This window comes from Lissotriton helveticus, chromosome 5_1 (genome assembly GCF_964261635.1).
Source record: "Lissotriton helveticus chromosome 5_1, aLisHel1.1, whole genome shotgun sequence".
NCBI classification, from domain to species: Eukaryota; Metazoa; Chordata; class Amphibia; order Caudata; family Salamandridae; genus Lissotriton; species Lissotriton helveticus.
Window position 1 is genome coordinate 2107561033 of NC_136065.1, and position 16532 is coordinate 2107577564.

General features: G+C 45.0%; 1 protein-coding gene across 3 annotated transcripts in view; it reads left to right on the top strand.

The window, feature by feature from the left end:
• The window catches only part of CCDC180 (coiled-coil domain containing 180), a 492398-nt gene that overhangs the window by 451594 nt on the left and 24272 nt on the right, over positions 1 to 16532 (top strand). For all 3 annotated transcript variants that reach the window (XM_078646144.1, XM_078646142.1, XM_078646143.1), the window contains exon 35: positions 11513 to 11618. In XM_078646144.1, coding sequence (XP_078502270.1) covers positions 11513 to 11618 — 106 coding nt within the window. The remainder of the gene's footprint in view (positions 1 to 11512; positions 11619 to 16532) is intronic.

The window sequence follows — 16532 nt, forward strand, 5'->3', positions numbered from 1 at the left end:
AACTTAAGACTAAATTACTACTATTTGGTATTCACAGAATGCACTTACTACTTTCGGGATTCACTGAGTGAACTTACTACTTTCGGGATTCACAGAATAAACTTACTACTTTCGGTATTCACAGAATAGATTTAAGACTACTAACTCTAAGTCCGAACTAGAGCCGGAAATTCCGGCCCGGAGGCGGAGCTTCCGGCGTGGGGCGGAGCTTCTGGCCCGGAGGCGGAGCTTCCGGCCCGGAGTCGGAGCTTGCGGCCCAGAGGTGGAGATTTCAGCCATGGCTAAAATGGCTAGTGGGTTATTAAACCTACAATGCTGACTCAAGCTATGCATTCATCCACACTACCTACGCCCTGTGTTGACTCCCCAGACCAGGCCTGCTTTCTTTCAGGTCTGGTGTGTCATCTAATGCCATTTGTGCTCCCTTGCTCTGTGGGCAGCAAGGGGCCCTTGTAGGGAAATTAAGCCCTGACTTGCCACCCTACCGGCTAAGGAATACATAAAGGCTTGTTTTGTGTGGTGTTTTGGTCATTTCGTTTCACACGGTAGTATATTTTGGCCGTGAACCTTCGTGTGTGTAGTTTGTCACAGAGGTGAGTTTCATAAGTTGTGGGTTAGGTTTTGAAATTGAATCTGGTTTGTGATTTGCATTGTTTTAAAAAAATAATCTTAGTATTGTCTGTAGATTTTATCGCTTTAAACCCTTGTGTTATGTTCATTGTGCCTGCTGAAAGACTGAGGTAGGCATTCGGACTGACATCTGAGTGACTCATTTGCCTTCAAAGTTGCTAAGATCTGTTACTTGGAGCCTTCCTAAATTCATTCACTTCATACATGCACTTGCGGTGGCAGGACTGTTCCTGCCCTTGGGCCAAAGCTGTGGAATAGACTTCTGTCTGGACTTTTTTGTTAATGTGGATCAAGCAAAGAGTGTTATAAGTCTTTTTTTCTTTTTGCTGAGTGTTCTCTGTTCTAAATGTTGTTTTCTCTTGTGTAATTTTGTCCTTGCATCTTATCTTAGTGACTTGAGGTCTACAGATGACAGTTTGCTTTATAAATAAAATAAATTGGAAAAAATCATGTTGTTTTCTTAGCAAATTTTGTGCTTAGCCAAAAACAAAAAATACAAAGTATTGCCAAAGCCAATCAGCCTGGGTTCTCCCAAGCAACCCTTTCTGAATCCATCCCTCATGTATCCCAAACCGTTTTTTACTACTATGATTTCCCTAATTACTTTCTAGAGACTTGTCCTTCCTCCATCTACTCATCGAGAGCCTCATCTTACTACTATGATCTCCTAAATAATACTTTCTAGACTGTCCCCTCTTCTATCCCTCCATTATCCTATTCAATCCAATTAACAGACTCACATGTCAACCACTCAAATTTACAGATATTTCCTTTCACTAACCCACCACTAATCCTCTTTGAGTTCCGGAGCAGCGTGCTGCTCGCCGAAAAGCACTTTGACACCTCATCAGGGGTCTTACTACTTTGATCTCCCAAATAAAACCTTTTAGACTCTTCCCTCTTCTATCTCTCCATTATCCTATTCAAACCAACTAACAGACTCACATTTCTGCACTCAAATAACACATTTTCCCCTATTTCAAAATAAAGGTGGAATGGTGCATCCACAGAAAAAATCTGCAAATCTTCAAGTATGTTTTTAGAAAAAATATTCTTTTATTTAATTTTACTATTCAAATATACGGTCCAGCAACCAAAGCATACAGCCAACGCATTTCGTTCAATATAAATTTAATTTAATCAGGGCTTGTTAATCTTGTTCTGCATTCGTTTTCACTCCTTGAGCTGATATCAGTAATGTATAGTAGGCCATGTGTGGTCTTCATCATTCAATTATTCGTTATTTCCTATGGCAAGTCTGGCAGGCTCCAAAAGTAGAATCTAATGGAAACAGGGGTATTGATATCCCCCAAATGATACCCGGATCCGTATTGTGGCTCGCTGTTTGTGTCCTGCCATATTGACCGATTTCCCTATACTATCCCACCACTAATCCTTTTTGGGTCCCAGAGTAGCGTGCTACTCGTCGAAAAGCACTTCAACGCCTCCTCAGGGGTATTAAGCGCTATATAAATACAATTACATTTTATAAGTAACTTCATGTATCCTGTTTATCTTCTAAATCTCATTGATCTACAAACTTAATTGCTCCTCCTTGACCCTCACTCTCCTACGCACTAAAGGTCCGTTGAAGTAGGTCCCCTGCAGTGACCGTTTAGATATTGACGTCGAGTCAACAAAAAAAGAGGGTAGGAATGGCGACTTACTGCTCCCTTCCACCCGAGAGACATGGCTGCCTTGATCCACCATTCAACCCTCAGTGACCGCCTGTCTACTGATGAAGAGCCATTTGGAAGGGAAAGAGAGGCATTGATTAACAGTGCTCTAAGAACTTGTAAAACATCTCTCCCTGCTGCTTCCTTCAAGGCCCAGATGCCAAGGATTGCAAGGACAGTGCCAGGTATGTAGATTGTCATCTCTGATGACATCTGATTGATGCTCACAGCACCACTAACCACAGACACTGTTTGTTGTTGTGTATGAAAGGCTGCTTCAATATGGTAGGTCAAAGACAAGTTTAACAGTAAGCTGTTCTCTCAAAACCCTAAAGCCACGACTAACACATGTTTTCAGCTAACACTTGCCACCTTCCTTTAGATCCAAAGCATCCCTTACCAGGCGCCGGTCAGCGTGAATTGCATATTATAGATTGGTATAGCCCTGTTACTTACTGGCAGGGAGCAAGTCCTAAAATAAAGTGGAGGAGATTAACCAAGGTTGGCAGTATGCAAATGACATCATGACACTTGACCTCACTTCCTGTGAATTCACTGTGCATAACATCACATGTGGATTGCAGGAAGTGGCATCACACCCCATGACCTCATATGAAGGGGCATCACAAAATGTGACATCAGATCTGAAGACCTCAAAAACATGTTTAGCAGGTCTTTCATAAGTACATGTGAGCTCATTATAATATTTGACAAATTAGATTTTACGTCGGAGTTGTGCAAAAAAGAATAACGCAACCCCTACGCAAAATATGTGCCTTAACTTGTACCTTAATTTTTTTAACTCTGCCACAAAAAAAATTGGCAACAATGAGAAATGTGGCATTAAATCTATTCTGCCTAATTACATGCAAAGTCTTCATTTTTAAATATCATATATATGGGGTTAAGGAACCTGCTGCAGAGATCTTTGTGTGCCAACTATATCATTATTATTATTTGGAATCTTGTATAGCGCGTGGTTACCCTAGGGCATCCCAGCGCTCGTTCATAGCTCAGAAGCAGAGGGGGGAAGGACAGCCTCTAGGCGGGGAATAGATGGGTCTTAAGCAACTTTCGAAATCGCATCATGCTGGTTTCTGTCCGTAAGTGCATGGGCAGCGCATTCCATAACTTAGACACATTTACAGAAAATCTTCTTCCGCCCGTCCGGGCTCTTTTTACTCTGGCCACCTGTACCAGGGATTTGTGGTCAGAGCGTAGTGCTCTAGTAGCCTTATAAGGGAGCACCATGTTCTCTAAGATGGGAGGACCTCTCCCACTCAGGATTTTATGGGCTGTACAAAGGGATTTAAATGTTATCCTCTCCCTCACAGGAAGCCAATGCAAAGCTCTTAGTGCTGGTTCTGCTGACTGTCTCCTGGGCACATTGAGCAGCAGACTTGCTGCTGCGTTCTGCACCAGCTGAAGTTTGTTGAGGGTTGCCTCCGGCGCGCCCCAAAAAAAGCGCATTACTATAGTCTAACCTCGAAACAATCAACCCCTGGATGAGGAGTTTCCTCGAGGTCGCCGGAAGCAGAGGTAGTATCTTGCGGGCTGATCGCAGCAAAGCAAAGCAGACTCCAGCAGTTTTCTTTGCGTGGGTCTTGAAAGACAGATCTTGTTCAAGCCACACGCCTAGGCTTTTTATCTCTTTTTTGGGAGTTGGAGACTCGCCAAGGCAACTTGGCCAGCTACCTGGCGGCAAAGAAGGCCCCGAATGTCCAAGTACCATCAGCTCTGTTTTAGAACCATTTAATTTTAATGCTGAGTTACCCATCCAAGCATAGACCTTTGACAGGCAGGAGTGCAGGCGCTCCGGATAATCTCCCCGTTGGGAGAGGGCCACTACCAACTGGGTATCATCAGCATAGCTAATGATTTTGATACCCAGTGGCGCCACCACATCCTCCAATGGTGCCATATATACATTAAACAATGTGGGGCTCAGGGAAGAACCCTGAGGCACACCACATTGCAGGGGAATGGGGGCAGATTGTGCATTCCCTTCCCAAACTTGGTAAGTTCGCTGATGGAGAAACGACGCAAGCCACTTCAGAGCCAGACCCGTCAGGCCCACCTCTGACAGTCGTTGGAGTAGCACCTGATGGTTCACGGTGTCAAAAGCCACACTGAGGTCCAGGAGGATCACTGCCACTGATCCTCCTGAATCCAAAATGCTCCTGGCTTCTTCCACGACTGCCAGAAGGGCGGTGTCAGTGCCTTGGCCCGGCCTGAATCCTGTTTGGGAAGTCCGTAACAAGCCATTAGACTCCAAAAAGTGTGACAATTGCCTGTTAACCAGTTTCTCCGTGATCTTACCAAACCCGGGTAGCAAGGAGATCGGTCTGAAATTCGCCAGGTCTGATGAATCTAGACCGGGCTTTTTCAAAAGGGCCTTTACGACAGCTTTTTTCCAGCTCGGGGGAACCAACCCTTGTGCAAAGGATGCATTGATGAGATCTGTTACTGGTTCCACAATGGTCGTTGTTATCACCTTAAGATATTTCATCAGGACCGGATCTCTCGGTGAGCCACTCTTCATCGCACCAAGAACCTTGTGGACTTCATCAGCGGTCACTGAGCTAAAGGCAACGAGCTTAATCTGAGGGTCGTGTCGCTGTTCACCTAAATCCACTTGCTGAACTGGTGGAAGGGAATTTACGATATTTTCTACCTTACTATGAAAGTAGTTAGCCAGTTCCATACATTTCTTTTGGGGGCTCTCATGGCTCACTGGCGGTTCCGGAGTTTTCAACAAATCTCTAAAAACTTTGAATGATTCTCTTGAAGAATTAGCCGAATTGCTAATCTTCTCCTCGAAGAACTTGGCTTTGGCATCCCGGATAGCGGCTTTGTATCCTCTCATTGCCGTACGATATTCATTCCGGGTTGCCTCACCCCGATCCTTTCTCCAAATCCTCTCTAGCCTTTTACAACCTTTCCTGAGAGTTCTCAACCTTTGAGAATACCAGGGGGCCGATCCCACTCTTTTCTCCCTCTTTAGCTGTTTCTTTCTCGGCAGAATAGCATCTAGGGACCTATTTAGCCAATTTTCCAGATTTATATCAGCAACAAGTGGATCTAACCCCGGGGGCGGGCGAGTGTCCTCTAGATTGGCGATCCAGCGCTCTACTGGTAACCTGGACCAAGCCCTGTCAACCAGATAGGTCCTAGGAATTGTTGCATCCGTTACGTCGAACTGCCACTTAAACGGAACCAAGAAGTGGTCAGACCACGGCAGAGCTAAAGAAACCACGGCTTCGATCCTATCCATGTTTGAAAAGACTGGGTCCAATAAGTGACCCTTACAATGCGTAGCCCCTGAATTAATTAAATTCAAATCAAGGGCACTCAGATCTCCTACCAGGTCACCAGCAGGTATGTCAGCCGGGTCGTCAAAATGGAGATTAAAATCTCCAAGTGCCACAAAGTTGGCAGTCGATGATGCTAGAAGCGTGACAATTTCTATCAGTGAACTGGAAAAATTGCCTACACACCCCGGAGGGCGATACACTAGGAGGCCTGAGATAGACATCGTGGCTGACAGCCGTAGAGAGAATTGACAGCTCTCACAGTCGAGCACCCCTCCCTCCTGAGCTCTACAGATCATAGTATCCCTATAGATAATGGCAAGACCACCTCCTCGACCAGTAGGCCTATCTAGATGATAAATTAGATAACCAGGAGGAAGGGCTTGCACCATATCTGGACCTGAGCAAGGCGTAATCCACGTTTCTGATAGAAATAAAATATCTAGCTCTAGATCCAGGACTAGGGAATTAATTTCAGTGGAGTGACTAGGGAGGGACCTACAGTTCTATAAGGCCATCGATAACGATTTACATCCTATAGCCTTCTGGTCCTTACTGCCTTGAGTACACGTCATAAAAGGTAAGTCGCTCCCATGAGTGGCCCTGCAGAGAATATGCTCCGCAGGGCGAAGTGAGAGCAAAGCCAATCTAGAGTAAGTTGTACTGATCTTAGCGGCAGAAGCCAGCGTGTCCGGCCCTAAGCCCGTCTGGGCCCGGACGGGCACAGACGGGCTGAACTCTGGCGTAACTCCGGCGGAACACCGGCGAACCCGCTGCGCGTCAGCATGGCCAAGCTTTATGTGAGGTCTAGCGTCCTTATGACAGCTAGACCGAGTGCCAAGTCGCGTCCCACTTACCCCCAAGATGGCCGCCCAATATGCCTCGGGAAGTCCAACCAAAGGAACCAGGACCCGCCAAGACCGGTGCGTATTGCTATTTAAAGTGCAAGTTTAGTGGGAATTAAAATCAGGGGATAATGGAAAGCATAAATCAAATTAAATAATGAAAAAACGGGTGTTTTAAAAATCGTCACGAAGATGTATTATAAATAGCGCTGAGGCGCTGCGCGCTTAGCAGGCTGCAGCGCGTCCTTCCTGCTACCACTGCCCTTTCAATAAACAAGAAAGAGCGCCTAATTTGCCCCAGCTTTATACGAGGTCTAGCGTCCTTATGACAGCTAGACCGAGTGCCAAGTCGCGTCCCACTTACCCCCAAGATGGCCGCCCAATATGCCTCGGGAAGTCCAACCAAAGGAACCAGGACCCGCCAAGAATGGAATAATAATGGTAAGACAACTGTGGAGGTTAACGTATTTGCTGAAGAGCTCTGTGTTTGTCTAGTCCCAGTTTGTAATCAAAGTAGCAAAGAGAGTTCTTCCAATTCAATTTCAATTCAAATCCTTTATTCGATCTTACACATAAGATCATAAAAGTACTTGCAATCACAATTTATAAAAAGACATACATGAAATTAGCATAAATCAATAATTAAAAAGGTGCTACAAACCAATTGATCATAACATCCATTTCATCTATATATATAAGCTGAATACAATAAAATGTGTGAAAGACAGTCATGATTCATCTTATAGCCCAACCTGCTTCCTCTTTTTCAAACATGCCCATACAAATTATGCTGGCGGAAAACACACAAAAAAATTCTGCAAGGATTTGAGGAAAAACAATGCTACGCGACAAAATTTAAAATTGTATTTGTAACGCTTACAAATCAGTACAATAAAATGATGTCTTTCCTGACGGTAATAAACCACAAAAGAATATAACATGAAGATCAGTTTGTGGGGGTAGATTGATACACAGACAGACGGAAAGATCAGAATGTTTGTATTTCTTCCCTGGATACCCTACCAAGAGTGGAATCAGATTTAGACGAAATCTTAGTAAGATATATTTGTGGTGTGGCAATGTGACATCAGCCAGGTAACAATAACTTCCCTCCTCCAGCGCTGACGTTAGTTCATACAGACGAGCTGTCTGGGTGTGGAATTTTTTTTGCCTTCTTAAATATTGGGCCCTCAAAGTAAATACCTCAGCCAATTTCCGCTCTGTTAAGGACTTGCAGGTAGATGGATCTTTAAAAAGGCGACTTAGACCAATTGCAGTTAATTCCGACTCCACATACTTTAGCAAGCTAATCCTGCTATGGTTGTCTGAATTTAAAGTAGTTATTAAATTGTGCGTAAGGGGGACTGTGTTCTGTGCCAAGTAGAGATCCACAGCACGAGTGGTGCCATTTTGAACGAGTCCATAATGTATGGCAGAGCCAGTTCCCTGTGAAGCACGTAGTTGGAATATGACTGGGGGAGGGAGGTAAAAGACTTAAAAAATGTATTCTCAATGGATTGCAAGGAATCACTGCAAGATTGCAAGGAATCACATACTCCTGCTCCGTACACCGCTGCCACCGTTGTTTTCACTGGGTAATTTTGTTTCATTGGAATTAGAGGTTTGGCACCAAACCTTTTGGAGAATGTTTTCAACGCCATTAAACTTCTCTGCATACCCATTGCTCTTCCCTCTAGCAGATTGGACCATGATTGATTTTTATCAAAGACAACTCCTAGATAGGGAAACGATTCCACCACATCAATTTTATTAGAGTCCATAAAATAAAGAAGGTGGTCTATCACGTTTCCCTGCCCCAGCAATGATTATAAAAGATTTGGTCTGATTGACCTTTCAATCTAGTGAATTCATAAAAACCGCATAGGAGGATCTAAGATGCTGGAGCCCCATCCCAGTTCGGGCCATCAAAACAGCGTCATCAGCATATGCCAAAATCGGGAACCGCTGATGATTAGAGAGCACAGGGACATCCAAGGCTGCGCCCTCAAGATGTTTCCCCACCTCATTGGTATAGATGGAAAATAAAATTGGTGCCAGGACGCAGCCTTGCCTTACCCCTCTTAAGATCTTGAATGATCGGGTACACTGCCTGTTCTTCCTGTAACGGACTGACGAGGAGGCGTCAGAATACAGCTGTCTAATGAAGTCAACTGATGCATGATCTATTCCCATCTCCTCCATTATTTGCCAAAGTCTGGGGTGATACACGCAGTCAAAGGCTGCGGATAGGTCCATAAAGGCAAGATAGATCTTCCCACCCTTGGCTCTGACAGATTTGTCCATGATCAATGGGAGGTTCAGGCATTGGCCTATCGTGCCCTTTCCCTCGTGGAAGCCATATTGGGGCTCCATTAAAATGTTCTTACTCCTCACCCATGCCTCCAATCTCTTCAAAAGAAGGCGGCCCATGAGTTTGGCCGTCGTATCGATCAGCGAGATAGGTCGATAATTGTTAGGATTACATTTGTCTCCCTTTTTGTAAACCGGGACGATTATGCTGGTTTTCCAAGACATGGGGGGGGCCAACCATAGCGATTTTATTAAAAACGTTGGTTAAAAGGGGGACCCATATGTCCATGTTCTCAAAGGAGAAAAAAATACAACGAGAAACGTGGCAGTAAATCTGTTCTGCTTAATAACATGCAAAGTCTTCCTTTTTTAATATCTTATGGGGTTAAGGTACCTGCTGCAGAGATCTTTGTGTGCCAACTACATCTTGAAATAATAATAATGGTATGATACCTATGGAGGTTAACGTATTTGCTGGAGAGATCTGTGTTTTGTCTAGTCCCAGTTTGTAATCAAAGCAGCATAGAGAGTTAATATGTCTCCTGCTAAGCACATCATGTAACATACAGACGACAGATTTTTATTTTAGGTAAGTGAGTTACTGCTTTTAAGACAAAGGTCCTTTTCTTACATGTAGTACATACATTGCAATCCTTCTAATATAGCACAGTGAGCTATGGAGGACATGTGACTCCTACACCTTGTAACCCTCACTATGTTATATAATTCATCCTGTACATTCATTTACACAACATTCAAGACAATTGAGGATATGTTGCAGAAAATCTGTACTTGTAAATAATGCAACAAAACGAGAAATACTGCTTTCATTCCTTAACAGGTACTATTTTCCTACCTCCACCCCCCGTTAATTATGCCCCTCCCCCAAAAAGCTATACCTAACAAGCATTAGAACAGACAGGAAGAAGTTGCCAGCATTGCAAGGACAAAAAAACTAGAATACATTTTTAATTATAATTCTTTTTTTAATGGGGTCATTCAGTTGTAAATATTGCCTTCTTAGTTATATCACCCTATACCACTATCAATATATCCTCTACCTCCACTCTCTCATTCATCCCAAACCCCATACCACTTCTATGATCCCTAAACTAACCCTTTCTAGACACTTCCCTACTCTTCCCCTCCTTGCATCATCGTACACCTTTTTTACTATTCCTATCCCCCAAAACAAGCCTTTCTAAATAATCTCTCTGACTCGTCCCCCTCCACCTCCCTTTTACGCATCCCAAGCCTCTTCCTACTGCTATGAGCTTCAAAACACGTCTCCACTATCCTTCTCAATCAAAATAACAGACTTACATGCCCACCACTTAAATAAATTTCATATTCAATCAATCACTCAAAACATTTATAGAGCGTGCTACTCACCCGTGAGGGGCTCAAGGCGCTGAAGGGGGGGGGGTGCTACTACTGCTCGAACAGCCAGGTCTTGAGGTGTTTCCTGAAGGAGAGATGGTCATGGGTCATTCGTAGGTGGTTGGGGAGGGAGTTCCGTGTTATGGCCACCAGGTAGGAGAACGATCTTCCTCCGGCGGTGGTTCTGTGAATCCGTGGGATGGTGGTGAGGCCGAGGCTGGCGGAGCGGAGCTGGCAGGTGGGGGTGTAGAATGAGAGGCAGCTGTTGAGGTATTCGGGGCCCATGTCGTGGCGTGCTTTGTGTGCGTGGGTGAGGAGCCTGAATGTGATCCGCTTGTTGACGGGGAGCCAGTGCAGGTTTCTCAGGTGGGTGGAAATGTGGCTGTGGCGAGGGATGTCGAGGATGAGTCATGCGGAGGCGTTCTGTATGCGTTGTAGTCGTTTCTGAAGTTTGGCGGTGGTTCCTGCGTATATTTCACTATACTAATTCACCACTAATCCTTTATTGGTTCTGGAGTAGCGCCCTACTCGCCGAAAAAGTGCTTGTACACCTCATAAGGGGTAGCAAGCGCTATATACATGCAAACCTTTTCCCCCTCTTCTATCTCTCCACTATCCTTCTCAATCCAAATAACTGACTAACATATCCACCACTCCAAATACTTATATATTTCACGATGCTAATTCACCACTAATCCTTTATGGGTTCCGAAATAGCATGCTACTCACCAAAAGAGCGCTTCAACACCCCATCAGGGGGAGCAAGCGCTATATAAATGCAAACCTTTTTCTCTCTTCTATCCCTCCACTATGCTTCTGAATCCAAATAACTGACTAACGTATTCATCACTCAAGTTACTTTCGGTTTTTCACTATACTAATTCAACACTAATCCTTTATGGGCTCCGGAGTAGCGTGCTACTCACCGGAGAAGCACTTTGACGCCTCGTCAGTGGTAGTAAACACTCTATAAATGCAATTACAATACAATATATTATATAAGATAACAAAAACACTTATAACACTTTTTTATTATAACTTTTCAACATGCTGCACAGTAGCCTCGCTGCTCTACAAGTTAAAGACATTGGAAAAGCCAATAGTTCTGGCTAAACACATAAGGTCCCAATGACGAAACCTATTGGCTATGCCAGTGCTTATTTGCTGTTCCTAGCAGGTGTTTCACTTCGAGCTGAGGAAGAAGGGAATCTCTCACTCAGCAGATACTGTTGGTAGGTTTGTAGAACAGGGGCGCCCTCTGCTGCTTGCAGATGGTATTGCAGATAGGAGCCCAGACTCCAGGGCTTTGGAAGGTCTGTGCCGCCCCCTCCTGACCCTGTGTTCTGTTCTCTTCCTGCAGAGACTGAGGTGCCGAAGGAGAAGCTGTTCACCCTGATCCGCCGCCGGCAGGCGGGGCTCCCAGTGGAGGTCTCGCAGTACAGCCCTGTGGTGGAACGCACGGGCAGGTAGGACTGTCCCGGCAGGGGTGCTTGGGGGATGGGGAAGAGGATGCTTCCAAGACGCACTCTTCTAAGCCGCAGGCCACGGATTGAGAGAAAGTTCTGGTTGAAAGGCGTGACTACTTACCAGTGTGAACCTGTACCGTAAACCGACCCCCCTGACCCCTCCCAGGTCGCCCTGAGAGGTCTGTTTTCCAATGGAGACTGTTTTCCTCTGCAGATTAATGCTTGAAGTACTGGGTCCCTGCCCCACTTTCACCGTGCAGGCTGGGTGTGTGTGTGTGTGTGTGTGTGTGCGTGTGCGTGCGTGCGCGTGTGTGTGTGTGTGCGTGCGTGCGCGTGTGTGTGTGTGTGCGTGCGTGTGTGTGGGCGCGCGTGTGTGTGTGTGTGTGTGTGTGTGTGCGTGCGTGCGCGTGTGTGTGTGTGTGCGTGCGTGTGTGTGGGCGCGGGGAGGGGGGTGTGTGTGGGGGTGGAGGAAGGGTGTTGTACCGTTTATGTGCCAGGGGGCGCTGCCTCCCTCTTGCCTTTCAGTTCTCTGGTGCTGAGACCCCAGAGCAGCTCCATCGATTCTATTGTCCCACAAGTTCGAGTTTTATTTTTATTTGTAAGGCGCCCACTGCACATGAAGTTGCCACTGGGCGCCAGTTGAGCAATTAATGCAAGAATACTAATGTAATAAAATGTACACAACTCGATCAGTGAGCAGAATGAACTCTCTAAAAGCAAATAAATAGCAAGAAAGTCAAAACAGCGGGTACAACGACACTACTCTATTGACCCTTTTGTAAATCAGTAAGTAGTGGCGACAGGGAGGCCCTGGAAGGAAGGTGCAGGGACCGTGCGTGATGCGAGTGGATGTTCCGATATTAAGGGCAGTGCAGATCCCGGGGTTGAAGGTCCATATATTGTAATATATATTGTGTTCTTGTTTTTCATATCGCGACAGCCCATCTCCAAGTAAGAGCTGCACAAGTTCTGACAACATCAATCACAGCAGATTTTCTCATTTAAATTGCGGTGCCTCGTGTGGTAGACTTTTGCGTGGGGCTAGAAGCCGGAGTCACCTAATATATACCTAACAAATCCCTTTACTAGCTGAAACGTGTTTCTCAAGTATAAGGTTGACATCACCTTTTAATTCTTGAATATTGTAAAATAGCGTCCCTCTTTGGGGCACTATGTTGTATGCCATTAACAATCCATGAGTTTGTTTATATTTTTATCTTTTTTCATATAATTTACATCTGCCTCTACATCGTTTCTCCCGTTACTGAAGGCGCTAAGTATTATTGACGTAAAGACAAGTAAATATCAGGGTTTCTTTTCCAGATACCACCAGCCACCTTCGCCTTCTGTACCTCCACCCACCCATTCCCCTCTAAGTGGAATCCCTGCCACTCGGTGCCTTAGCACACCTAGCTGCACATGGGAGGAATAACGGAGAATTCTAATAATATCCATAATCTATGAGTTTCAACACCCCCAATTGCCACTTAATTTGTCTTAAATGTTGTTTGAGATTAGACAATGCAGTCATTAATCTTTCTGATTCACGGCGTGAAAAAGCAAACTTGGGTGCTCCTTTCATCCTGACTTTTCTTTTATTTAGATTAGATTTGCAGATAAGTTTCTATTGCACTTGATTTGGAGTTGCCAGTGAATGTGCCAAGCTCCCATTTGTGCCGATCAGTACGGTTAGATACATGAGAGTAAACCAATATGTTTTTTGGGGTTTTTTGCAAGATGCTGGTTTCCAGGTAGACTGTAGTATTTTATCAAACAACATATAAGTTAAAAAGTTAACCGAGACAATTTGTGGTTTATAGGGGTCCGTTCTAGTTATAGGTGAAGGTTCCCCATGGACTCTCTAGATTTCTGTTGCTGAATTTCATCTTTCTTGTCCAGAACCACTTCTTGCAAGAACTTCATGACTACTTTTTCCAGGTCACTATTAACCCCTTGCTCTTCTGGGAGACCAATAATACGGATATTATTCATTCTAGATTGGTTTTCCAGTCATTCCAGTGAGTTTATTATTTTTCTGTAGGTTATGAATTTCCTTTGTGTGATTCTGAGACTGTTCTCTACCTGTAACACCTGTCCAGAGGTTGTGTATGTGGATTCTCAAATTATGGTTATTTTATTATCCACAGACAGCAGCTTCTGTCAGACCTCCATAAATTAGCTATTTATCTCTGTTTGACTCTCTTCCGATGTACATGTTTTGCTCTAAAGCGTGTCACGATTCGCTCCCTGTGTTCTCGTGTCCACCACCAGGGGGCTGAACTGTGGGACTCTCCAGTGTTCTAATATGCTTCCTGACACTCCCCTGCATGCATATCTTGACTTCAAGCCATTTGGACACTATTTGGGAATTGACATCCATTCCCAATCCATGCCGGGTTTTGTGAAAGCCAGCCTGATTAGACTTAAAGCCAGCCTACTCATGCCTGAAACTCCATTACCCAGAATTCCCTGCTCACTGCTTTTTCTCCACCCCTGCAGGCCAAGGATGGGTGGAGGAATTCAACTCACCTGTGGCTGGCTGCTGCTAGCCTGCTCACACCAGCTGCATGTGATTACTGTGAGCTCTTTTAAGCCCCAGCTCCCTTCAGGCAAGGGTTGGTCATTGTAGCTGTTTACCGGTGAGACCCATCCTTGGTTCCAGAGTTCCCTGAGCTTTTGCTATTCTTGTTTCCAGTGTTTCCTGAGCTTTATTTATGCCTTGTACCTGACCTGCTGCTGCCTGCAGTGCTACCCTGACCCCATAGCCTTAGTATTCCTTGTTCCTGAACTGCAGCAGTTTCCCTTCTCCTGAATTAGCACTGCTTGCAGAGCTACCTTGTTTCCTGAGTTCCTGAGCTATAGCTATTCCCTGTACCTGAATTAGCACTGCCTGCAGTGCTACCTTGTTTCCTGAGTTCCTGAGCTATAGTTATTCTTTGTTCCTGGGCTTAGCTATTTCTTGTTCCTGATTTGCACTGCTTGCAGTGCTCTCTTGACTCCTTGACTCCTGAGCTGTAGCTATGTCCTGTTTCCTTGAACCAGTATTGCCTGCAGTGCTACCTTGACTCCTGAGCTCTAGTAATTTCCCTGTACCTGAACCAGCACTGTCTGCAGTGCTACCTTGACTCCTGAGCCATCGCTCACTTCTTGTTCCTGCCCCAGCACTGCCTTCTATGCTACTTTGTTTTCTTGATTCCTTAATCTGCACTATTCTAGTATACCCTTGTAGCCTCCCCTTCTGTATATCCGTTTCCAGTCCCTGCCTTGCTTCCCATTTCCTTGGTTCCAGTTCTAGTTTGCTGCCTTTCTATTCTGCTGTCTTACTTCTGTTACCTTGTATGTTTGTTACCTGCTTTCTGCCAAGTGTGCCCTGTCATTTCCTTCCTTTCCTGTTAAGCACTCCTCCTTGCTAGCTCCTTGCTTGTGTTTAGTTCTACCCCTTTGCTGTTACTGACTTGCGCGTTCCTGTTTGATCACCAGGATCCGTGGGCTCAGCTGACTACCTAGGTGGTGTTTCTTGTTCACTGTGAGTTTTGTCTTTGAGTTACATTTATAACATCACTATAGGTATAAGCTCCACAGACCCTGCCCTTGCATGCATATCCTACATGTGGGTATTTGCAGTCAGTATCTGTAACAGCAATTGCGGGTAAGAAACTTACTGAGCTTCAGTCTTACCATGTGGAGCTCCTGAGTGCTTTACCCCCCCCCCCCTTTATTGTTAATGTTGTATTATATATATGTCTTGCACGTCCGTCCTGGGTGTAGTTAGTCTGAATGCTAAATTGCCTTGTGAGTGCCCTTCCTTTCTGAGTCTTACCCATCTTGTTCACTTGTACAGGCTTCCCCTTTGGATCCCTTTTTCTCCTCTGACTCCCTGTATGATCCTGGGCAGCACTGTACTCCTCCTTTCTGTGTACGTCTTCTACCCAGTTCCAAGTCCTTGTCCAAGTCCCTGACTGTGTTCCCCACATAGTCCCGGACAGTCCCTGACAAAGCGAACTGAAATTGTACATTGGCTTTTAATATGAATTTTAGCGCTGGCTCTTCGCTCCATAGCTCATCTTCAACTTTTCTTGCATCATGCCATTGTGCAGTTCCCCCCCAATCCACTGCCGATCATCACCCAACTGAATAAAATAGTCTATTAAAATATTCTGGATGCTCAGTTGTGTAGATATCCTAAACGGAGCTTTGGCTCTCACATTCATCACATGAATAATCTGCCCTTACGCCTTCTGGTGCATTTGGACAGGGGTCATTCAATATGATTTCTTAGCATAATTTGAGTATGTTTATTTGAGGAAGATGTTTTACTGAGTTACGTTCAGGGTTCAGGACTGCAGCTGATTGGATACTGTGCCTGGCAGCTCCTAGGGTCTTGCCCTAGTTCTGGCATAACATGGTCCCCAGAGTGATGTCTTCTGTAACAGCCTGGCTATCCCTCAGACTGAGTTGTTTCCTCATTTACATGCTTTTCAATGGATTGAAGTTGTTTCCATCTGGGTTCGGATCCTGAGGAGACATCTAATTTCTACGGCCTACCTGTCTGGCCTCTAGGACCCCTTCTAGGACATCTCGTACGATATTCGGACTGAATCGAGAGACACTGCGGTGCATATCCATAACGACTCCTTTCACTATAGAGCAGCTTTATTGAGATCAGAGGCTGAATATGGAGTCGAGAGCTTGTCCCATCTTCCAACTCCTAGAGTTTCATTGGTGTTTTTTGTTCCCCCATTGTTAGCAGAGTTGAAGCTTTCAACCTCTCTAATATCGGCAGTGCTAATAATTTCTCCAGCTCCGCCTTCTCCTCTGTCTCCAAAGTCAAGGTCGCAGAGCCTCTTTTAACTCCATATCTGCAATGGAAATGGGAATTAGCATGGAATCTGGGCAAGTATCTGACTGAGGCCT